Raw genomic sequence first — 24,995 nt, forward strand, 5'->3', positions numbered from 1 at the left:
ACAAACACATGTGGTGGTGGTTTAGATTGGATATTATGAAAAATGTCTTCCTTGAAAGGATACTCATGCCCTGGAACAGACCCTCTGTCTGGAAACTGGAAGTCTTCAAAAACTTACAGATATGGTGTTTAGGGACATGGTTTAATGGTGAAATTGGCATTGATGCTCTGACTTGAGTTGATGATCTGATTTGACTACCTTAGAGGTCTTTCCTATTCTTACTTATTCTCTGAATCAGTTCTACACGCTGCTTTGAACCATTACTCTTTCCCTTTATTCTACTCATATTCTGAGCTTTTCCTCTCCCTAAAACTCAGAGGGATCTTCTGGCCTCTTACCATCCTTTGATATCCCAACCCACAATTTCCCACAAACAGAATTTTCACGAAGGTTGATTAATGCAGACACTCTTTCCTTAAATATTTTTCCTGTTATTGCTGGTTGACAGAGAATAAAGATACAATGTAGGACCAATTACCTCTATAAGAAAAGAGTGCCTAAATTTCTTTAACCTGCAAAAACAGCAGTGGCTGTGAAGAGTGATATTCCTGTTCTGGTAACCTCCAAGAAAATGGTTTACTGAGAAATCTCAATAAGTCAGATTGTCACTATTCTCCAAAATGAGGCTGTCTTATAACTCTTCAAAATCAACTCCCACTACAACACTATGTAATATCCCAAATTGCCACCTGTGTATTTGAGACTAGCAGTTCTGGAAACAAATACAGTGGAAAGAAATGTTTTTGTTACAATGTCAAGACTACAATAGCACAAACCAAACTGGTTTTATATACTTCTGAATTCACCATGTCCTGGACTTCTGACTTTGTGACCCATTTTCTTGTATAATTTTTACTACATAAGGGCTGCAGGAATCATCAATTCTGTTACACTCAATAGGATTTTTGGTGTTTTAACACCCACACAGATGACAGTAAACAGATTTATTTTTTTTTAAGACAAACTTTAAAAATTTAAAATTTACATTAAAATTTTAAAAATTAAAATATAACTTCAAAAATATTTTAGCTGTAGACCCTGATTCTGACCTGGAATTGTGCTCCTACACAAGTCTGTGAACAAATAGTAATTAAATATGACTGCATTTAGTGCTAGCAAACAAGGAATAGAACTGAAAGCAAAATATAAAGTAAAAAAAAATATATATATATATCAGCTAGCACAGCATGGTTGGGAATTAATTTAGTATAGATAAGTCACTAAGAAGGAAAAAAGTAGACAGGGGAGATTTGCTAAGTTTCCAAGCAGCTTGTTAGTATTCATGAGAGTGAGTCTTTAGTAATTATCATGACACACAGATAGTTCATAGCCTAGATGAAGGATTCTGTGTGTCAATCAGTGAAAATGTAATCACCCAAAAAAAGAGATGTCTGAGGCTGGTTTCTGAGATTAACCAACTTCGAAGGAGTTTGGAACTTCAGAATTTTTAGAACTTTAATGGCAAAGGAGCATAGAAGCTTAACGTATTATTTTCTCCTTCTGCTGAAGAGGAAAATTTTGCCTCTCCACTCAGCAGCTGGAGATGTCATGATCAGGCCATGTCTGAAATACTGGGCTTGATTTTGTTTCCTATTATACAAAAATGTTTGAACAGACTAGAGAAAGTCCAGAGAAGGGCACAAAAATGATCAGTGGGAAACCTGCCATAGGAGGAAAGGCTGAAAGTCAGCCTTGAGATGAAAAGATTTAATGGAGATCTCATTACTAAGTTCCAGTATTTAAAGTGTGTTATACTTGTTAAAGAAGATGAAGACTTCCTGTCGTGGTTACAGCCCAGCTGGAAATGAAGCTGCTCACTCAACCCCCCCTCTCTGCCCCTCACACTAGTGGAATGGGGAGGAGAACCAGAATAAAACTTTTAGGTTGAGATAGGAACAGCTAGAAAATTAAAAATAAAGTAAAATACACAGGTAATGGTAAATTACAGCAATAATGATAATAAATAGGAAAAAATAGGTTGGTGCACAATGCAATTCCTCACCACCAGCTGACTGATGCTAGAGCCTGCTTCCCAAACCCAGATCAGCCTCCACTTCTGGGTAATTTCTCCCATTTTATATTCCAGGCATGATGTTCTGCAGTGTGGAACATCCCTTTGGGTCACCTGTCTTGGCTATGCTTCCTCCCAGTTTCTTTTGCACACCTCCTCACTGGCAAAGCATGACATAGGATAAACACAACTCAGCAAAAGACCAGAACATCAACACTATGTTCTCAACACCATCCCAATTCAAAATCCAAAACATAGTACTGTAAGTGGTACGGAGAAGAAATTAGCTCTACCCTAGCAAAAAGCAGGACATTTCCTTTTTACAAGTAGTCACTTGGGAAAGATAAGGGGTAATGGATACAAGTTACTTTTGGGGAGATTCCAGTTAAAAACAGAAGGAAAACTTTTCACAATTAAAAAAAATCAGCCATTGGAATAATCTCACCAGGGAAGTGGGGAGCACTTAAGATTCATCTGTTCAAGGTGCTGGGCCATGTTGTCTATGTTGTTGCTAGGAAAGGCTGGACTAGCTGACTATTGATCTATTAACACTTTAAGATAATTCCAAGCTTGCCATTGTGCAGATTGGTATTAGCAAGGGTGAGATTCCTGGGATGAAGAAAGGCAGCTGATTGCAGAAAAAAAATTATTTGGTTCTGTGGTTTTATCCCATTTCCTATTCCACAAAATACCATTATGTGTACAGAACAGGATGATAGACTATGCTGTCAGTGCTGAGTTCCCAAGATGTCTTTGATATTCATAAACACAGCATCTGAATTTTAAAAAAAAAGAATAAAACCTGTCAATATGAGGAGAAATATAGCTTAATCAAAAGGAAAATTAGCTAGGTCACAGGCTAGCAGAGAAAGATCTGCAATTATTGTATTGAGTGCATTTAGGAAAGAGGTATTTTGGAGCAGTCGAAGGAAAGCTACCAAACATAATGGGTTTTGATTAAGAAACAAAAATCATTTAAAAAATGACAGGGAAAACTTAAAAATAGCTATGTTTTCAAAAGTTTTAAAGTGTCTAAATTCCAAACAAACTTAAAGTTCAAAAATAACTTCTGGCCTAATTTTAAATAAGGCTCTGTTAATGTTTAAATAAATAATAAGTAGTGTCTGTTGCTGTTAAACCATTTTGATTACATTTTCTATATTTTTCTGCTTTTCTTTTTTCTCAGTCATTTCTGGGGAATGTCACACAGGAGCTGTGGTGTGTGCTTCTGATGTTCCAACTGGCCAGAAGCCATCTAAATGTGCAGGTTTGAGCTGCACAGTAACTTTAAGCATATAAATTAACAGTACTGCACAAGACATAAGGCTTCCTTACTCCTCATTCCAAATTATTCTCCTCTCCCATGATTGCAATTCACATAGCTGGATCACAGGTCTAATTCATCTGAGAATGAAGTCAGTAAAAAAGACCCAGTCTTGCAAAGACTTGTATTATAAAAAAATTAAACTTTTTTCCTTTTTAATTTATCCTTCAGGAATTTTTTTTTCTTATATTTAAGTTCTCCTTTTAGTATACTATATACATAACTTTTTACCTTATTTTATTAAACAAAGTGGGCAAATTAGACCAAGAGTTTCTAATGGTTGCTTATCTAGGTTTCCCATTGGCTTTGACAACAAATATGAGTGTTCAGCCAACAAAGAGTAGAAGCTTACAAAGCCTTCTGAACCTGTAATTGTGCTTTGGACACACATCAATAAACCAACACATGATTTATTCACAGTTGTCGCACACTGAAATTTGGAGTAATTTCCTACCTGGCAACAGTCCACAGGACAATAGTCACTCTCAGGGCTTTATCAATTAGCCATCCCATCCACAATATCATTCCCATGGTATTCAGCAGTAGCCTGTGCAGAGGAAGAAGCCAGAAATTTCAGAATAAGGCACTGTAAAGTTTCCAAGTCACCTTTTGTGCGTCTGCATTTTAAGTATCCAATGCTGTAATTCTTCAGAAGTCATGTAAGTGCCTTTACATATGTAGAGAAAAGCCTAGAAGTTCTTCAAAAAGAGACCAAGTACACCTCTGCAAAGTATCTAAGGTGAAAAGAGTTTTACACTTGGAAGGTCTCCAAAAATATTTTCCTTTAGAAAGTATATTCTGGCCTTACCTTGGAAAGATCATTTTCTGAATCTTAGTTTCTTGTTCTCAAGAAAATATTACTGACTGCCAATCTCACACATTACATGGAAAAAATATTTCCATCCATTATTTCAGAAGTTATATTTTTCAATTTCATTCCTCCTTTGACCCCCATTTCTGGAACATAAAACAACAAGCTCAGAAAATTGTCCCTCCTCTCTACAACACTTATAGATCTTTTTCTGTTACCTATGTTGTTTTTTTCCTGAAATTTCATATCTTAATTTTTCGGTCTTTCTTCAGAGGTCCCAATGACATAAATGTTGTCACCAGCAATTCTCTGCCTCCCTTTTGATGTAGGATTATCTGTTTCTGGGTGGAGTACTTCTGGTAGGTCTGTGGCATTGGCTGTGCAGGAGACTTTTTCTATCTTATTTCTCAGGTGTCATAAATCCACTTGTCCTTTCCACCTGCAACTGCACAGAGCTCATTGAAGAGCAAGACTCAGATACTTTTCCAGGACTGACACATTAAACATAAAATCTCTTATGGTATACAAGTAGATACAATTTTCTTCACAAAATTTCTTTAAATTCTTCAATAGTGAACTTCATCAAGTTTTCAGTCCAGCTTAAGTTTAATTTCTTTTTTTTTAAACTTCATTGACCTTTTTCTTTCAGTAGACTTGTTTTCTTTTTCTAATTTAGTTTTCTTTCTAATATGTTAATACATTAATAAGCAAAACATTAAATATATATGAAAGTCTGAGACACCCTACTTTTAACCTTTTGTACTGATGAAAACTGATTTTTTCCCTTTTGTTTTCCACTACCTATTTTTTGTAGAGGACTATGTAATACCCTCAAAAAAGAATAATTTCATTTGTCTATTGCCTTTCTTTAGAGACCTGGATAATGGGTTTTTGAAAAACTAAATAAATTGCCATCAGGATCACATTTTTATTTTTATGCTTTGGAAGAGTTTGAATTCATTAGAGAAAGAATTTACCTTTGTAGATATTAGGTTATTTAGTATTTCTCATATCATCATATACATTTAATTTTATTATTCCACTTTTAAATATTATGCAAACTATTTTCTTCCAGGCATGTCTGTGGCTTACTTGTTAGAGAGTTTCTGAATGAGAGGGAATCATCCTGAGGTACAAAGTTTTTCTGTGGTCAACCCTTCTAATCTATAAACTTTTTTGATGGCAGACGGTACAATTTCTGGTAGCATGTCTGATGTTTTACTCTCAGGCTCTTTGGTAGTTTTCCAGCATTGTCTTCTATTTGTTGAACAAGCTGTAGCAACAACAAATAAAAGTAAATTTGAAGGGCAAAATATTTTCCCTGATGCTACTGACCTATGCAAATTGTTGGATGTGTCAGCAAATAATTACATTCAGACTTGACCCAATGTACCACAAGAAATCATTTAAGAAAAACTGCAATGGAGTAAATATTTGAAAATCAGAGAGCAAACAACACTTGTTCAGAGAGAAAAAGTTCCTTTTACAACAGCTTACATAAATACCAGTTTTGTATATCTCAGGCAAGCCCTTAAGAAAAGGGAGGACAAATGTTACTGTAATGGCAAAGTCAAATATATATAATGACATAAAAACAGTGTAGCAGTGATGTAATATAGTCATTACAAGCTTATCCTGTTTTGTTTATGTGTAACTCTTCTACAGTATCTTTGTGGCATATACAGTGTCTTTTTGGGTATTGTTATTGCATACCAATCAATGAAGGAATTCAAATGTATTATGAAAAACACTGAGCTCCAAATCCTCTTATTATCTCTAAGATGGCACCACAATTAACAGAGAGCCTCTAAAGGCTGTAAATAAATTGATACTGATATCTAATTTATAACAAGAATATAGTATTTTCAGAATAATGCCTAAAATTGAGATAGCATCATATAATCCAACAGGATCAAATAGAAAAAAAATTGTAGCAAACACTGCACATTATGATACTGTGTTTTATTCATTTTCCCACAAAAGTACTTCATCACATATTGAAAGGATTTTGATATTTAGGATAAAAACATATATGCAGATTTAATGCTATCAAAGATGATGGAAATCAGGCAGACGAAAACAAGGGATATTTCTCTTTATGGAGAAAGCTGTTAGTACAGCCATTCAGAGCAGTATCACACTCATCATGCAATTAGATAAGATGAGGGGTTTTGCTAGCTGAAAACAGTACCTAATGTGACCTGTCTTGAAATTTCAAATTTTTGGTCTAGTATAAAAAAAATCTTTTCTCTTCCTGGACGAGGCATGCAGAACTGATCCCAATATCAGGAACTTTAAAGACAAGTGCCATATGCATTGTATATATTGTTTAAATCAGCTATTTCTTCTGCAGAACTGTATAGTAGTTTTAAAAGCTGACCTTCTCCTCTCAGGCTGGAATCACTGGGACATTTCTGGATTTTCTCTGGAAACTCTGAAAGCACAGCAAAGTTTGAAGGAAATATTTTTTCCTTCCAAAATCTTTCAGGCAATAAGATATGAGGACAGGTTAGACTTCTGCTAACACAGAAAATTATTCGGAGAAATAAACAACCATTTGCATTTTGGAAATGCAGGATAAGAAAGGAGGAAAACAAGAAAAAAAATAGATGGGAAGAGAAAAGAACTGTAGCATTCATATCTTCTTGACAACTGAGTGAAGCAAGTATACTCCACCTACACAAAAGAGAAGCTTTTATCAGTCAAAAAGGCTAGTGACATCACTTGTTTCAGAGATATTAAATTTTTATTTGTCTGCTTGTTTGACAGTTTTGAATTCTGCACCCATGATTAACTTGTGGTTTCGCTCTTGAGCATTCAGTGAAAAACTGTGGACTCTATGAGCTCTCAAAGACTGCAGTCTATGGCTAGCAGCACCTGTTGGCTGTACCAATCCCATCATCAGAAAGTTCTTGAGACTTTTTTTTCACTACTATGTCTCATATATCATGCTCTGACTCAACCTTTCTCAAAGTGATATCTATCTCACTTTGTCCTAGAGGAAAACTGATGGAGCCCCTCTTCTGCAGTGTATAAGGTATGATCACTGGTCTGGCACTCAGAATTATGTAGAAGCGACAGATCTGTCTTGTCTTCAGTGGAGTTGTAATTCCATACCTTATTTTTGGGTTTGTTTTTTTCTGATTGACCAATAAACAAGATTTAGTGGCTTAAACTGTTGAAGAACCATTACAAGTTTAGGAGATAAAAAATATGTATTAGATTTGAAGTGGCAAAACCTGATTGATTTAAGCATTTGAATAGGAATTTCTAGTATCAATAGCACTTGAAAAGTTCCACTTTAATGTCTAAATATCAGCAAGAATATCCAGTAATAATCTCTGATTTTAATATGGCTCTTAATGGTGGAGAATTTACCTGACAGAGAATTAATTTTTTTAACTGCATCAGCCATCTCTGTCTAAAGGCACGTTACATTATGTAAGGGCAGTGCTTGAATAACTGGATAGAGTCTTAGCTATCTTAAATTTATTTTGCTTATATTTATATGTGAGCCAATATAGCAGAAGGAATCAATAAAACACCTCAGATTCTCTCCAAGGTAAATATCCAAGGCAAATCCAGTTAAAAAAAATTAAAGAGTTAAAAGGCAACCAATTAATTTAGACCCTGTTGGTGAAGTAGAAACTTCAAAGGCATATGGTCAAATTATGGAGAAAAAGCAGAAAATTTTTTTAAAAGTAATATGAGTTTCCTAAGGTGGTTAAATGTTGAGGTCTCATAAATACTGTGTATATCATTTAAAAGTTACGACTGCTGAATTTATAGGTGGGAGTTGTCACTGAGGGCAAAGGTGTAGAGTGTTTGCACAAATCCTTAAACAGACACATAATACTTTGAAATCTTCTGTGAAAAGAGAAGTGAGGTTTTGTTGCAGTCTCTATGTGGGTGATTATCAGACTGGCAGGTGAAACAGCAAAAAGTATGTGAGAGCTGTCCTTTACTGTGTTATCCCCCTTGATGATAAGCATCATTCTGCTGTGGTAAAGGTCTATTCTCTTGCAGAGCCACCCCAGACTAGGGAAAATTCTCACTTGAAACATCTGCTCTTGGATGAGTTTATGGTTGAGCTTAATTGTGATCCCCTTGGAGAGCTGATTGTGCCTTCCAAATACGAAAATATGAATTATCAATTGCTTGGTCACAAGCTGTCATGGCTCTGAGTGCAGTGTCATATATTCCTTTCTTGCCCACATTTGGCTACCTGGGCTCAGCTTTTGGTGCAGCTGTGTGGCCTTAAACCAGAGCTGTGTGAGAAAAAAAAAACTGTGAGAGGAAAAGTCTCCTTTCCTTGAGAGCTGCTTTTCAGCCATTCACCCTCTTTGGATGTCTGTATGTCTCACTTAAATGTCAGAACAACAGCATGCAACTCTGAGGTCTTTATGTCAATCTGTAAGTTAAATCTAAGTAGGAAAAGTAGCACAACTCTAGGACACCGAGTGTAACAATGTTAAATAGTGCAGTGGAATCTCTGGCCCTGTTCATGAATTCAGAATTGTCTAGAGAAAAAAAATTAAGACAATCTGCTTTGCCTCCAGAGAGTTTACAACATAATAAAGTTCACCTAATCAGTTCAATTAACCATGATTAAAGTAAACTTGATGCAATGCAATATATCAAGTGAAAATATACTTGATATCTGCAACACAAATTATATTAATAGAAACTGCACCATAACAGGCTCCTTCCTTAGTTTTAAGTTCTGGGGGTCTTTTTTCTTTTTTTTATATTTTTCATAAAGCATATGTCTTACATCTGGCACCTAAGAAATTTTCTTCTTTCTTCTGGAATCATTAGCTCCTTGTCTTTAGATTTTGTCATCTTATTTACTGAATTTTCATAGAATCAAGAATAAGCACACAGAATGTGCTAAGGACAATAACCCTCATTTGGGTTATTGAGTCTGACTCCTGACCCTGCAAAGGACAGCCCAATATTCACATCATGGAGAATTGCTCTTGAACTCCGCCAGGCTGGGGTTTGGCCACTTTACTGGGGAGCCTGTTCAGTGTTGAGCTACCCTCTGGGTGAAAAACCTTTTCCTGATATCCAACCTAAACATCCCCTGACACAACTTCATGCTGTTTCCTCAAGACTTATAGCTGGTCACTTCAGAGAAGAGATCTGCACCTGCCCCTCTACTCCCTGCATGATCAAGATGAAAATTCAGTAGTGAAGTTGAATAAATTTTATGTTTAAACAAGTTATAATTCCAAATGGAAAGAGAAATTTGAGACATAGGACACTTTTTCTCTGTGTATGTTTATATCAGCTTATGGCAAGTCCCCTCATCTGCCAGGAGCATGCAGTGGCTGTTGCAAGTTGATTGGAAGCCCTCAGAACCCATAAGGGATTCTCTCTTCCAAGCAATGATGGAGATTAGTAGACAGTAAAAATCAGGTTCTTAATTTGAGAAAGCAGAAGATACAAAGATTCTCCTTGTCTCCTGCATACACTGTTAATCAGTGATATCAATCTTCTGAATACTGTCATGGTGAGCTGATTTATACAGACTAACATCACTTCAGAAATTATGTAGAGCAGAGTTGAAAAAAAATACTTTCCAATCTTAACAAGTTGCTTGGTTCATGAATTCAGATGTAATTTTAGAAGGCTGTAAAACTTTAAAATAGTCTCCTGACCATTTTGAACTGACTTGAAATCAGTAGATATTAAATTTTTTGGGAAGCTGACCAGATATTTTAAAGATTATTAATTTGTTTTATTCTTTATAATTTGAACATTCTAATATACTTTACTATTAGATGGAATACTATTAAGCTCACAAAATCAAAGACTAGTGCCTTCATTTTTTTTAACAGACTACTTATGCCCATAATGAGTTATTTAATCTTCAGTTTTCTTTAAGCTCACCCAAAGGGATGTTTATGATCTTCAAAAGAAAGTTGCCTTGCTATATTAAGTAACAGCTAAAACTCAATTCGGATACAGAGGATGAGTTCAGGTTTTAAGGCATTATAAAACAACAGTGAAGTTAATCGTCATGATGACCTGAGTTGATTGGATGGCTAACCACCAGAAGGACAGGACTGGTGGATCAGGTTTTTGTACATTTTTGCCTTGATTTATTTTGGCAGATAGAAACATTACAGAGCTCTCCTATATATGTGTACACTTTCTCCTTAATGTTACCAAAGTGAGACACTGATACCATCTCCTCTGCAGTAATGTCTCCTGAGAGGATATATCAAATCAAAGAAACATATTTCTATTGGGAGACAACATATTTGCATATTTCAGTTCATCATTTCCAAGATAAACAACAAAGATATGAGCAGAGCAGCTTGCTATTCCACGTTTGTACTTTGTTAAAAGAAATTTTGTTACATAGCATATGAACTGAAGCTAAGATTAACCATATTCTGGCAGAACAATTTCAACCTTGGTTTACTTTTTCTCTATCTTCAAATGAAATAACATGTGTGTATTTCACATGAAATTATTTATATTTATTCATATAAAATAGGCAAAGAAAAAGTTTGTCTATTTAATTTAGGAAACACTAAAATTTTTTGGTTTTTAACACAATAGTTTGCAGTCTGTGGCATCAAGATCTTCTGAATAAATATTAAAATATTTATCTTATTATATTCTATCAATGCACATACAGATGATATTAATTATAATAAACTACCAAAAAATAAAAGGCTCAAATAGCAACAAAACAGATGTGTTTGTTCCTAAATTACTGTAAATTTCAGGCATAAGCATGCATAATGTGAAACAGATATTCTCATTTCCTGGTACAGTCTTATAACACAAGGATTTTAAAAATGCAGATAGAATGGAACAGCTAGAAACCATAATGTCTGTTGTACAGGAAATTTAGATTGATATGTTTTATTCATTCTGGATCAGATTTTTTAAAAAATCAAAACTGAAATTCCCCAGAAAAAAAAAAAAGGTGGAGTTAGGAGTGAGGATTGGTGTGAATGCATATACAAAACAACTTCTCCAAAAAGCAGAACACTGATGAATCAATATCAATAAATAAAATACAATAATGTGGCATGTGTTTAAATGAGTGTTTTATGAGGAATATTTCAGTGTACAAACAGAATGAGAATAATTTATTTCGAAAGAAATATTCGAAACCAAATGAAAAATAATTCCCCAGTCAAAATTATTTGATTTTGATAGTGCTGAAATAAAATAAAAATTGAAACTTAAGGAAAACAATATCTTCTTTCAGAGACTGTTCCTTATTTTCAGCAGAGACCTTATTTTCAGGAACCCACATATTTGAAAGCCACTTGTTATACCTTTCCTACTGCATGTAGTGAAGAATGTTGAGTCACTGATGGTACCCCTGATATTCATTTGCAAAGATACCTTATGGAGGGTATTGTTCCCTCTTATCTGGTCACTGTTGCTGCATTATTTGTGTGTTTTGCCAGCCCAAAGTCTCAGAATGGGACTGGGAACACAGCCCAGCAAAAGAGAAATGCCAACAGCACTCCTGCAACTCTCATGGGTAGAAAGCTCTCTGTAAAAGCTGATTTTTATCCCATAGTACACATGCAAAATGCAGTCTTCTTGAAGTCAGACTGCCCTTAATGTTCAAAAATGACAAAGTTCCCTGGGGAGTCCACATTTGTAACACTACTGTTGTCAAACTTAATCAGGTTTTGTACCAGTTAGCCTTCTATATTTTGTTTACACAGTCTATATAAAATGCACTTGTAAGCTATCTAACAGACATCTGTGCTTGTAAAACATGATATCTCAGGTCCTAATGCACAAAGCAGGCACTGAGACTGACCCAAGTATTTCCTAAGGAAGATGTACTGTCTTTCAAACCAACACATAATACCCTGGTGATCTAAGTATAAAAAGCCTTTTAGAGGTTCCACTTCACAGATGTAGCATTGCTATGCTGCTCTAAAGCACTTATAATATTTGAAGTGACTTTTACAGCAGAATTTTTACCACTGGGAGAAATAGGTGTGCTCTTCTGATGTTCCTCATTGCTACATAAAATCCATAATTGCAATCTTATCCCCTTATTTCCTATATACAGTGTTTAATAGATTCATCTTTTGCCTGGTCAGTGTTCAGGCACAGTTCTAAGTGAATGGGTGAGTACCTTTATTTGTGGAAGTAAGGGTTTGAAAGGCTTTTTAGCCTTTGCCAGTAGCTTTTCTCCAACTTTGTTATTGGCAACACATGAAGTATTATTACTGTTCTTAATGTTTACACTTTGAAATTGTGGAATACTGAAAAAAAAGCTAAAATTAAGCAAACAAAGTTAAGCTGAAGCAGATAATTTAGTAATATTTCATATAAATCTTGAAATTAGGACCCTACAAGACACAACATTATTGGCTGGGGTAATGTCACAGAATACAGCAGAGAAAACAATTCACCCGGGATCAACAGCAAAAACAACAAAAAATTAACCATGGTATTTAAACATATGGCCTAACTTTAAATGCATATATAATGCCTTTAAATAGTTCAAACATTCCTAACTCTATGAGTCAGGCAATGATTAGACATATGAAATAGACATCACCCTTTGCATACAAGTGGTACCTTCTGCACTAGAATTTTTAGGGTTACAGAAAATCATATGCTCTAGCTGAGGCTGACAGAAAACAGATCTCACTGTCCATACACAGCTGATTCACTGTCAATGAGTAAACATGTACCAGCCACCACTAAGGTAAAATTTATCCAAACCTGAAGGCCACATCACTATTTATTTTTAAGTGAATGCTGCTTCTCCATCCTGCTCTTCTGAAAAAGCTCAGCTTACATAACAGGTTATTTCATTAATATTCTTGGAAAAATTAATTAATTAGTCAGTCGCAACCTGAGGTACTCCTGAGTATACCTAAGAACTGCAGAATTTGTCTCAAAATACTCACAAACTTTGGGAGAATTTGAGCTGGAATCATATCACACTTTCTGAAGGCAATTCCTTTATTCCAATAAGATACAATTTCCTGGTGTCATTGAAAGTGTCACTGATCAAACACCTCTCAAGTTCATAAGGGGCCTCTTCCTTTCCAACTGGTATATGAAATAATTCAGTTGTGCTCTCTTTGAAGACTTCATTTTCACAGTGAGTAATGGATATAGCTACAAAGCATCAGTTAAAAGCAGTTAAAATTTGTTTTGATTGGGGAAAAAATTACCATTTTGAGAGAGAGAATTTCTGTTGTGACTTCTCTCTTCCTACTTTCTTTTCCTCCCACCATCCTCCACATCTACCCAGTAAGAGCTATTTGATAATTTTTAAGTTCCCTTTTGTGTAATATTATGATAGCCCAGCCAAAACATCAAATATTTCCTCAATGAGGAAAAAAATCTTTTCCATGGAAAATGGTTAAAGTACTTCCTGGAAATGGCAATCAGAAACAACAGGGGAAGGGGCAGAAGCGAGTTATATTCATCTTTTGAAAACCAGGAAGAAATGGCATTTGTAAAAAATGAAGCTGATTGAGGTTTTCCATTCTGTTCTACTGACACTTCTCCTGCAGTGTGACTCAGATGATTAAGGCTACGTGCTCAATCTGTTTTGACAGAACTTAGGTTATCCAGAATCACATGTATTATGTGTGTATGGGCGAGTGACAATGAGACGGGGAGGAAGGGACACTGTGGGCATGTACACACGGTACTTTATCTTCCCATTGGTTTTGCAGTCTTGGCAAAAAGAATCTTAGAACATGGAATCATGGAGTGGCCTGGGCAGGAGGGTCCTCTTAAAGGTCCTCTTGTCAAAATTAGTTTTGTGCAATTAGTTGCAAAGCCAGTTGGAAGCCTGTTAGTGTATTGGCCAGGGCTGTGGTCAGCCAATGCACTGTAGAGCAGCCGTTCTGTCCACACTGGGAGAGAGCAGCTCCTGATCCCTCTCTAGGTGATTAGCGTAACCATATTAACTAAGAACTCTGTCTGGTTGCCTTTCAAGACCAGTCTCATGTGTGTCATGAGATACAGAATATCTGAAAAGACAATACTGGGACTGCAAATCTCCACACAGACAAAAATAAGTGTTCTTCCTAATGTCCTGAGAGAAAAAGCACATACTGTGACCTTTCAGTTTCTTGAAATTCTCCCCACACACACTTGCTTTCTTCCTATTAACTCTGAATTCTTTTATTATTTATAATGATTTGACAAGTAGATGGAGTTTAATGTCTAGTTTGTTTGTGATGCTTTAATTCTTCGAATTTCTGAAGCTGGATATTTGTGTTGAGTTATTGGTCACTGAAGTAATAAAATATTTTTCCTGCTTGAAACTTATACAGTAGAAATAAAATGAATGCCAAATAATAAATTATTCTGCCCAACTGATAATAAGTTTTTATCACAATATTGTTTACAATTTAAAACTACCAAAATTATTTTTATGATGATCGCTCTAGATAGGCACTCAGATTATAGGTATATACCTATAGAATATAGGTATATGAAGCCAGCACTTTGTGCACTTTTTCAAAGCTATAATCTTAATTTTTTTTCCTGCAGGTACCAAGTAAGGTAAATTAAATTTATTTAGGTGATCAAAATTGCCACTAAATCCTTCTGAGATTTTATATCTATGCTTCTGTATATGAAAGATTAATTTATTCTTATGGGATACTACCATCTTGCCATCACAGTGTCTCATCTAATAGCCAGGACTGTATCTCTTTCAAATGCAGAGTGTCTAAAGTTATGTTGATGGTAAAGATATGAGATATTTATATATATTCTGGTATTTAATCTATGTATTGTCTATGTGGTTGTCATGATTCATTAATAATTCAGTTCATCTTAGTTCTTTTTCTTGTTAAAAAAGAGTTAAAACAAAACCAACAGAAAAACATGCAGGTTTTTCCTGTTCTTTGAGTTCAGTTTGCCAGATTTCTGTTAGGAAATATACTTCAAAGGTTTCAATCTCCTTATTGTATTTTATTTATAAACTCATTATATCTTATTTATAGACACATTTATGGTGTTTATAAATCCTTGAGTTTAGTTATGGATGTTCTTTAAGATGGAAAGAACTCTCATATTAAAGGGTAGTTTGTAAAGTGAACATCAAGCCCAATATACAGGCCAATGTGCATTTCACTGATAGTTTCAGGCCTTGTTACATAATGCATGTTTTAAGTCTCTGAAAATCAGCATTTTGATCAAGTCTCCCACTTCTGTACTCCTTCCTGGGTAACACATATTTAAGCATGAAAGTAAGATGTCTATGTAAAATCTTTGGTGCCTAGAAAGTCCAGGAAGGGTAGGAGAGATTATTTGGGATGCTTGTTAGGAAAGCGGATGTCTGTAGATGTAAGAGCAGTGAGGGACCACTTTCTGGTCTACCAGCTAATCCAGCACAGCTCAACTGCAAACACCTACGTATTTTTCCTTTTTCTTTGGAAAAAGACAAAACTGCTTACTGGATGCAGTGCCTGGCATACACCTTTTTCCAGCCAATGGCTGAGCACTCTCTGGAAATGTAGGAATTAACACAGGTCAAAGCTGTGAAGGCAGTGGAATGCCAGATATCATGAATGTGCCTTGTCTAGGAGTTGATGTAGCCTTACTGGGTATAACAGAGCAAAATGAAACCAGAATATTAAAAATATAAATATATATCATAGACATGCTTTAAATAAGCTGCAGGGTAAAGAAAATAAGGAAGGATTCAGAGTGGGAGGCATCCATCTGAGAAACAGATCTCAGGAACAGGTATACTCATGCATTCTTTAGAAATATGGACAATTCAAAAGTAATCTTGAGACAAAGCTGAGGAGTTGTGAATTAGAGCAGGAAGATGATTGTATGAATGGAGATTGGATACACAAAAATCTTCATAGAAGCCCACGATTGCATTATTTACTTCTGCTCCTGAATAAACATTTTCTGTCTTGCTTCAGTAGACCCAGGGTTTTGCTCATTTTCTTGTTACCAAGTATGGTGGACTGTTCAATATACTTCCTAAAAACTGACTTACACTTTCAAATATGAGTCATAAACAAACTTGCTTCTATTAGATCTATTTTATGAAGATAATATGTCATACTAAACAGGTCTAAGATCAGGAAAGAGCCTATTTGAATGTATAACTGTTACCAGACCCAGCATTCCTGTCTCCAAACAATTGAGTATGATCACTAATTGAAAATAGAAAAAGTATTGTTTTATTTCACCTAACCTTAAAGTCTGAGTGCAGTTCTGGGTACAACAACATAAGATATAAAGTTACTATATTATTACCCTCCAAAGGAGGGTAACAAAGATGATGAAGGGCCTTGAGGAGAAGCCATATAAAGAGCAACTGAGGTCACTTGGTCTGTTCAGCCTGGAGGAGACTGAAGGGAGACCTCACCTCAATTACAACTTCCTCATGAGGGGAAGAGGTGGGGCAGGCATTGATCTCTTCTCTGTGGTGACCACTGACAGGAGCCATGGGAATGGCCTGAAGCTGTGTCAGAGGACATTTAGGTAGGAAAAGGTTCATCACCCAGAGGGTCATTGAGAGCTGGAACAGGGTCCCCAGGGTCACAACACCAGCCTGACAGAGTTCAGGAAGTGTGTGGACAATGCACATGGTGTGACTTTTGGGGATAGTCCTGAGCAGGAGTTGAAACCAAGGTTTGAACTCATGATCCTTGAATTTTCCAACTCAGTATATTCTGTGATTTTATGATTTATTGTTGCAAATGTCATAAAAGCAACTGAAGCATCAGAAACGTGGTGGCTGATGTAATTGACAGTGGGGAAACCACTTTCTGATTAAAAGTTTATTTAAGACTGAAAGGTACAGACATCACCTGGTCTTCCTTCTTATTAATAATTTACTGTGGATAAGAAACCTTAATAAGCAATTAAAGTTGAATTTTTAATGAAAAAGATATGTTCTACAGAATGCAATAGGCAAAAACTGCTATAAAGAGATTATCACAAACCATATATTAAATAAAGGCTTCATTTTATCACCTAGCAACTCAACACATACCTGCCACTGTTGCAAACAATGTAAAATAAAAGTTTGGTGATTCTGGGGCTACTACATTGATATTAATTATACAATTTAGGCTGCTAGTGACATTCATACAATTATAACCAGAGATGAAACATACTGAGATCAAACTAAACTCTCATCTAGATTGGTGATTTCAGGTGTCAGTTTTTTAGCTTTCTTGGCTTAAAAATTTCACCTATAGTTTTCTTTGTTATTACATCATTCCTGGAAAGAATGGAAATGATGAGCAGATTTTATTGGTTTGCAGTCTATATTTAATGAAAGGTAGTTACTAGGATTTTCAAATAATTAAAAAATACAAAAATTTTTTTGTTTGTTTTGTAACAATCTAGATAACAAGTATCTAGACAGTAAATAATGTCTAGATAAGCAGTTAAATGGAAAATAAAATGGAGAACAAGGAAATCTCTCTGTACTTAGTCACACAGGTTTTTTATCCAATTTGTAGCCTGGTGTCTACCTAATTTTTCATTAAACTTTTCCGTGTCCAAAAGAGTTTAATACTAATTACAAACATCATTGTTTGGAAAACGAAAGGCAGCAAAAATTAAAATCAGCACGTGCATTTTACTTGTCTGTTTAAATGGTGACAATAATTGCAATAATCACAAGTCCTGCAGCCATGGCCATGCAGTATCCGATGAGAGCATCTTTAAAGTGTTCCTTTTAGCACCCAAATGTAGACATAGGTTTTCACTGCAGCAGACTTATCCCCTAGTCTACAGCTGTTGGTGTTCAGGTTCCCTAATGCATGTTTTAATGCTGTGGACTGGATAAGATTTTATTTGAAGGGAAGCAGCACCATCTATTGCAACCTGATAGCTTAGCTCTAGACAATATAAAGACAGACTTGGCCTGAGCCCAGCTTTCAACTCTTTCTTGCAGGCACTTTTATAAATTTGTCCTTGTCCAGCTTCAAATGAGATTAGAATCTCACTTGGTGAGATATTGTGGTGCAGGGACAGGGCTGTGTGTTCCATGCAGGGCTGTGTTCCATGCATACACATGTCTAATAAAAAGTCACAGCTAAGAGACATAACTGTTTACAAACTAAGATAATATAATTGCATAAGCCTATTCCTGAATAACTGTTGCTTTTAAATTACTTTGCTGGAGTTTTAATTTCTGAAGTGGGAGGACAGTCAAAAGTTACGAGCACATTTTACCCAGGTGATATTCTCTCAAAATTTTCTTCCAAAAGCAGCATTAATGTAGGTGTGCAGTACAGTATGTTCTTCTAATAATGACAGTGCTATTGTCATCCATCTATATTTCTGCTTCTTCTCTTTTTCCAGACTGTCTACAAAGCCTGGCTCTGTTCCCAGTATTTTGAAGTCACACAGTTTCACTGCAGCAACAGAATTCCTTGCAAGCAATACTGTTTGGAGGTTCAAACGAGGTGTCCCTTTATATTACCAGACAATGATGATGTCATCTATGGAGGACTATCAAGTTTCATCTGTACAGGTATAGTACAGAAAAACTAATTTAACTTGTTTTCATAAGTCTAAATGTCATGGATTTAACTCTGAGAGCCTGAAGGTATTCCATATCAGAAAGATTCCTTGGAGGTGCTAGGATTTGAGTTCAGATCTAGTAATGCACAATTATGTTACAGCCTGCCAGTCATCAGCTTTACAAAACAAAATTTCTAGAAAAAAATTATTCTGGTTATTTTTTACACCTAATAATCTGGTGGAGGATTTATTTTACTTCATGTCATGAAATTTTCAGAGGTTGTCTATCATGCAATATTCAGAAAAAAAAAAGATAAAAGGTGGGTCCAGTTTTTAGTATATTCACCTTTGTTTGTCTGTCAGATGAATCAAGAATCTGAAGCACAGCATACAAAATTGTGCAGCAGCTCTCAGAAAGTGTTTAAGAAAACATCTTTCACTAGTGACGAAATTTAAGAATCAGGTGTTCACCTGTGAAGAACTTTGTTTGATTTTTGTTTGTTTCTTATTGAGTCTGATTACATTTTATTAATAATTTTTAATTGTAAAAGATATTGTTAATGTATATCTCAGGTACTACAGATATTTTTTTCAGGAATGGATGGGAGTCATCCACACAAAATTTCAAGTTATACCAATATTATCTTCATACTTATGGTGTCTAGACTATCATCTGAGAATCTTGAAAATATTCAGGCAACTTATTCCCAGTCAATTCATAAAAGAGTTTCAACACTTAGATCATTTGACACCCTCATCCAAATATCAGAAATTAAACTATCTTCACCTCTAAATTAGGACTCCACTGGAAATATTGATAGTAAATAAGTTGTCTAAGGTAAGCAAATTAAATTATAAAAATCCATAAATGTTGTATACCATCTTAGATGCATGCATAAGGATCATGCCAACTCACTTCATCTTATACTCTGTGTTTACATTTAAGGTGATTCTGGTAGCAAGGGATTTACTGGATTTTTTTGTTTTTTAATTAAACCTATTGCACACAATCAAGCAATATCTATCCATATGCAAAAGAAAATATAACAAGAAGTGAGCTGAGTTACAATTGTGAATCATCAATAAGGTGCTTAGCATTTCAATGCATATTTTAAAAATTAATAGCCTTCCAATATGTTTATGCAGTAAGCAAATGAACATTGTTTTCCAGTTTAAGGTAGTATAGTAGAAGTGAGAGACTTAGGAAAATTTTATTTACCACAAGTACACAATCTATATGTATATTCATGTATATGCATGTGTACACACACACATACACAATGGCAAGAAACCAACAGCAAAAAAAATCATCTTGGCATATATTTCAGAAATCTGTTAGGAAATACATATCCATCTCTTCATTTTCCTCATATACTCATAATCCAAATTCCTTCCTACAATAGATGATTTTGAAAAGATTGCTGACATCTCTGAGTCTGGGATGAAAAAGCAGCTTTAGGTGAGGATTAAACTCATTTTGTTGCAGGTATTATTAATGTGGGTATCTGCACATGAACTCTGTGACTAAGCTCTCCCTAGAGTCATTGGTGTTGTCAGTAGAGCTGAGAGCATTTAACTCACCCTGAGCAGGCACCTGCACCGGACAAGAGGACTTGCTCACATCACTGGCTGTACTATATTTGCTGTAGCTGCTGTTAGACCAGGGTCTTTTTGAAGACACCTAAAATCAGGGTGACCTAAATCTCATTTCAGCTGTCCACTAACAAATATTTGGTTGAAGTTTTTGTCCTCTCAAGCCCAAACCCAGCAGCAGCAGAGCTTGCATTCACAGACCCACGGGAGTCAGTATGCTGACCCTAGAGGGTTGTGTGCAAGGGAAGATGTTGAGGACAGGTATAAGGCAGCAAGTCAAACTCTGTCTGGAATACAGACATATTTTCACCCTTATTAAGCAGCAGCTCACTGTAAGAGTGCTTCCTGCCACTAAACAATGAGAAATTAGACTTTAATCTGCTGCAGGAATAAAGAATTATACCTCTCTGCAGCTTAATGAAAGCAGATTTATTTCATACAAAGTACAGTGAGCTCAACAGCAGACAAAACACTCTACCTCAGCATAGCTTGTGATAGATAACTTGAAAACCTTTTGAAGAAACAACAGCTGAAAGAAGGTCACTCATGTCTTGATGTCTTGAGGGACATCTCCTACTGCACTTTTTGTGTTTCTCTCTGGTATACACTTGAGATTTCTAGTTATTGATCTCTGTCTTCATTAGAAAAACATAAAAGAGTAAGGCAAAAAGGTATTCTTATTTAATATTTAGATATTAAGAAACAAGAAAAGGTATACAAGGGATTGCTGATTTTATTTGGTTTTGACTACAGCCCAGAGCTCAGGATGAACACAAAAACATTACCTGTAATTTTCTAATTGCAGACAGGTAGAGGATGGTGTGGCTCCATACCCCATGCTGGGAGGTGCCTGGGCAGTAGGAGCTGCCACCTCCCCTTTCAATCCTGTCCTACCACAGCAGTAAGTCCAAGCACAGAGATCTGCTGGAGATGAGTGCATGGCAGCACTGGTGGACAACAGAGAACCCACTTTTTTTTTTTTTTCCTTTCAGGCCAGGAATTTTGTGGTGTTGGGGTCTGAAAAAAACCCTTGGAGGCTGTAAAAAGATATAATAACAAGGGCTTTACCCTTCCTTGGAAGGTCCTAATGATGAGGAAACAGCACAGAACTGGCTATTTTTCCTCAATAAATACTTGTTATATTTTTATATAACAGTCATTGTTATATTTTTAATTAATTTAAAAATAGAATAAATTTTGATTTATAATATGGATTAATAAAAGTTATTGGAAATTCCTGAAGACTTCATATAGTAAGTAACAAGTATTCTAGCCTGAGAATGTCTAACTCGATCACCTCCAAAGAAAGCCTATAACAGGAAAGGGAGAAGGCATGCTACCCTCATTTTGCATGACCAAAACTCTTTTGTAGAAATGCATATGAGGGTGTGGAACAACTGCAGTGCAAAAGAAAGTACTTGAGAGATTAATCAAAACAATCAGAATCACAGTGTGTTTCTGATTATGGAAATATTCAGTTAGGTAGAAAGAATTTAGTGTTCCCTTCTTGCCTGCTTTCTTCGAGGACATAGAAGGAAAAAAGTGAATCCTTGCATCAGGCACTGTGCTGGAACCTGCTGGTTTTCAGATTCATTGAAATCAAGTGATTGCTTTCAGTCAAGACCTCCATAGTTCATATCCATATGACCAAAGTTTCCAGTGGTTTCATCAAATGTTTCTTTTTACAGCTCAGTTGTCTAAAACTGCCCACGCAAACTAGAACCTCATTTGAGGGAGATAACAATAGTTTTCAGGTGTACATACACACACATGGAAAATTACAGTGAATAGTCCCATGTAAAGTTCCAGGTTAAGGTTTTTAACTGTAACTTCTAAGAAAACAGTGTTCATATCAGCAGAATTGTTTTCTATTGTAAATGTAGTCATCTCTTCCTTAACTAAATGGGCTACAGCTCCATACTACCCTATGCCAACCATTAATGCACGTTTGGTCTACAAAATTAGACTAGAGCTAGAGTGAGGAAAAATCCCTTCAGAAGCATTTACAGTTGACATGAGATAGATACTCAGTACCAGCTGCTTCATTGTACAGATCTTCTCTTGTTCCTAAAATTACTTGTTAATACAGCCTGCTCTGACTGTTTGGAGAAACTGCTGTCCACGTGCCAAGTCTGGAACAGTTTAGAGAGCAGACTTAGGGCTAATTATGTCCTAAGGGCTTTCTTTGAAATGACCATGACTTATGGTCCCTTTGTGCCCTGTGGCGTAACAGGGTTATCACCCAGCATCAAATCTCAGGCCAGAAATCCTAGCCACATACTCTATCTGTACAATAAATGTGATGGCATTTAATGGAGAAGGAGAGTTCCTCTTTTAAGGAAAGGAAGAGAATTTAATGAGCAACAATAAGGGGGAGATATGCCACATTAACTTCTTCCAAAATTAGCATGGCACTCTTTGATACTTCCTAAGAGCAGTGCCATCAGAACGAGTCTTCTGCCATCAACAGGAGAATCGAATTTGTCTATTCTCCTGTGTTGAACAGACTTCTGATTCTTTTCAGAAAGTGTTGGACAGACTTCTGATACTTACTCCTACAGAAGGAGAGAGTAAAGGGAGAGAAGAGGTAAGTAGACAGGTGATTCAGGTGCTTTAAATCATTAATATATTTCAGTTCATATTAATTTAGGCTCTTAATTTTATGTGTTCTGATTAACCTCTCAGTTATTTTGAACACAGTGTGAATCAATTTTTGGCAAATAACAATAACATATGTTTATGTGGTCCATGCAAAGTAACACTTCCATGGAAACTCCACCTCCTTTAGAATAAAAAATTCACTGGAAATAACACAGTCATGCTTCATAGCACACAATAATGTTTCTAAAGACATAGTGAGAATTATCACAAAGAATTCCCATCAATCTGTAGAAGACGTTTGATGACTAGCAAAGCTCAGCAAAAGTATTAGAAAAAATTCTGTAAACTGCAGCTTCCTCTCAAGGGGCAAATGTATGACTGGGTTTCACCAACAGGTTTGGCTATAATGTGTCTCTTTCAAAACAGATGCCCTGATTTCAGTGAAATTTGAAAAGCAATTTCCTTGAGAAAATGTGACATATAGAAAGGAATACAATCTATCTATTTCATAGAACAATTCAAGAAGAGAAAACCACTCTGAATTCAATCTCCGTTATGGTGTTCTTGGCAAATTCAAAAATCCATATATTTGATCCAAATTCTTCCTCTAAAAATATCTTATAATAATGCATCATTTGCCTCCTGTTTGCACCTCTTAATATGTCCTAAAATATCAAAATATTAAGCTAACACAGGCAGCAGGACAAATCCCTTTTATGTTTGATAAGCATGGTTTAAATCATTACTAGGCATGGATCTGATTGCAGGGAAAATTTGACATGGTTTTTTGCAGCAAAATCTGTCAACTAAATAGCTCATCTTTTGAAGTCTAGTGTTCTAGTCTTGAGTATTGGGGCTTTCCCATGAATGAGGTCCCATATCATAACAGGTTTATTAGCTGCAAATATTCTTCTCCTATAATAATGACCCAGACTATTTATATATTGATATCCCTAAACTTTCTATGCTGTTGCAGTACTTAAATATGAATAATCCTTTCCTAGCATATCACAATAGTATATACTTTTGGTCAAAGATTCTACATATAAAAGCAAAACTGGAGAGGGACTGGAGAAAACCTAATGCTTTCTAGAAGCATGTTTTCCTGTATCTCAAAAATGTAGAGGTAAAAATCTTCATTGTATAGTTTTGAGAGTCAGCTATTCACTCATCTTTCTGACTTGCAGCAGTTCAGTTTTAGAAGGGTAACACTGATTTACACCAGCAGCAGGAAACTAGCCCTATGCATAATTTAGGGAAGAAATACAAGTATAATGAAGAAACACTATGAATTCTTACTGGGTGTGGGCACATACACATAAGAAAATGTTCATGAGTCAACTATCTGAAATAATAACCAACATATAGTGATAAAACTATCTTAAAACACAACAACACATATCTCCAACCCAGACCTCCAACAATTGGAATTGAGTAATAGAAGTTAGCCTTTTCAAAAGAGCTGAACAATCTTATTTGCCAGTTTAAGAATAATCTGTTTGAATAAAGAATAATTTATTTATCTTCAATATTCTTCTACACATAATTTTGTTTCATTTTTTATAATGTGAAAGGTATAAAATGCATGTCTAATCATCATGATGTGTCACAGGCACAGCAATTTAGAAATTGAGAAGACCATCTGGATAAGATCAGAAAGTTCTGGCTTCCAGATCAGTTGTACGAAAGCAGTGAAATCTAGTCATATAATATCTAATGTGTTCTCTTGACTTCCGTAGTTGGAAAATGTTAATACTGAAATCTCAGAAATAATTCCTCAGAAACAGAAATGCCATGCAGAGTGCCGGCATTCACTGATACAATGATGTCAGTGTTGGATGGATCACTCTTGGCAGACACTATTTACTTTGGGCTTCACAATAAAATGGAGTATTCAAAACTTCTGGTATACTACATCCACTTATCTTGTTTCAAGGTATTTTCTTCAAGAACAAGAGCTTTGTATACCTCTCAAAAATAATCAGAAATCTATGTGAAAAATGAACACAGGTTAGGGTTCTACAGAAAGCAAAAGAGAAAAAAGCATAACACATCATAAGATCTGGGTTTTTTTCTATGGCTTCCCAAATACTTATCCACCGATGACAACACATATATCAACCAGATTAGCTACCCATAATGTAGAATATTATGGCTCCATAACTCCTTCTCTACAAATA

At 35.6% G+C, this 24,995-nt stretch overlaps 1 protein-coding gene and 1 long non-coding RNA gene across 2 annotated transcripts in view; one reads left to right on the forward strand and one right to left on the reverse strand.

The window, feature by feature from the left end:
• The window catches only part of NALF1 (NALCN channel auxiliary factor 1), a 433,108-nt gene that overhangs the window by 399,704 nt on the left and 8,409 nt on the right, over positions 1–24,995 (forward strand). Inside the window, exon 2 of the mRNA XM_064408304.1 lies at positions 18,460–18,631. Within this exon, the coding sequence (XP_064264374.1) occupies positions 18,460–18,631 (172 nt within the window). The remainder of the gene's footprint in view (positions 1–18,459; positions 18,632–24,995) is intronic.
• Positions 2,755–4,191, reverse strand: LOC135293764 (uncharacterized). Its single transcript, XR_010355861.1, has 3 exons — positions 4,144–4,191; positions 3,790–3,882; positions 2,755–2,786 (listed from the first exon to the last, which is right to left on the reverse strand). It is a non-coding gene; the product is annotated as an uncharacterized LOC135293764 (long non-coding RNA).

This window comes from Passer domesticus, chromosome 2 (assembly GCF_036417665.1).
Source record: "Passer domesticus isolate bPasDom1 chromosome 2, bPasDom1.hap1, whole genome shotgun sequence".
In the NCBI taxonomy this organism is placed as follows: Eukaryota; Metazoa; Chordata; class Aves; order Passeriformes; family Passeridae; genus Passer; species Passer domesticus.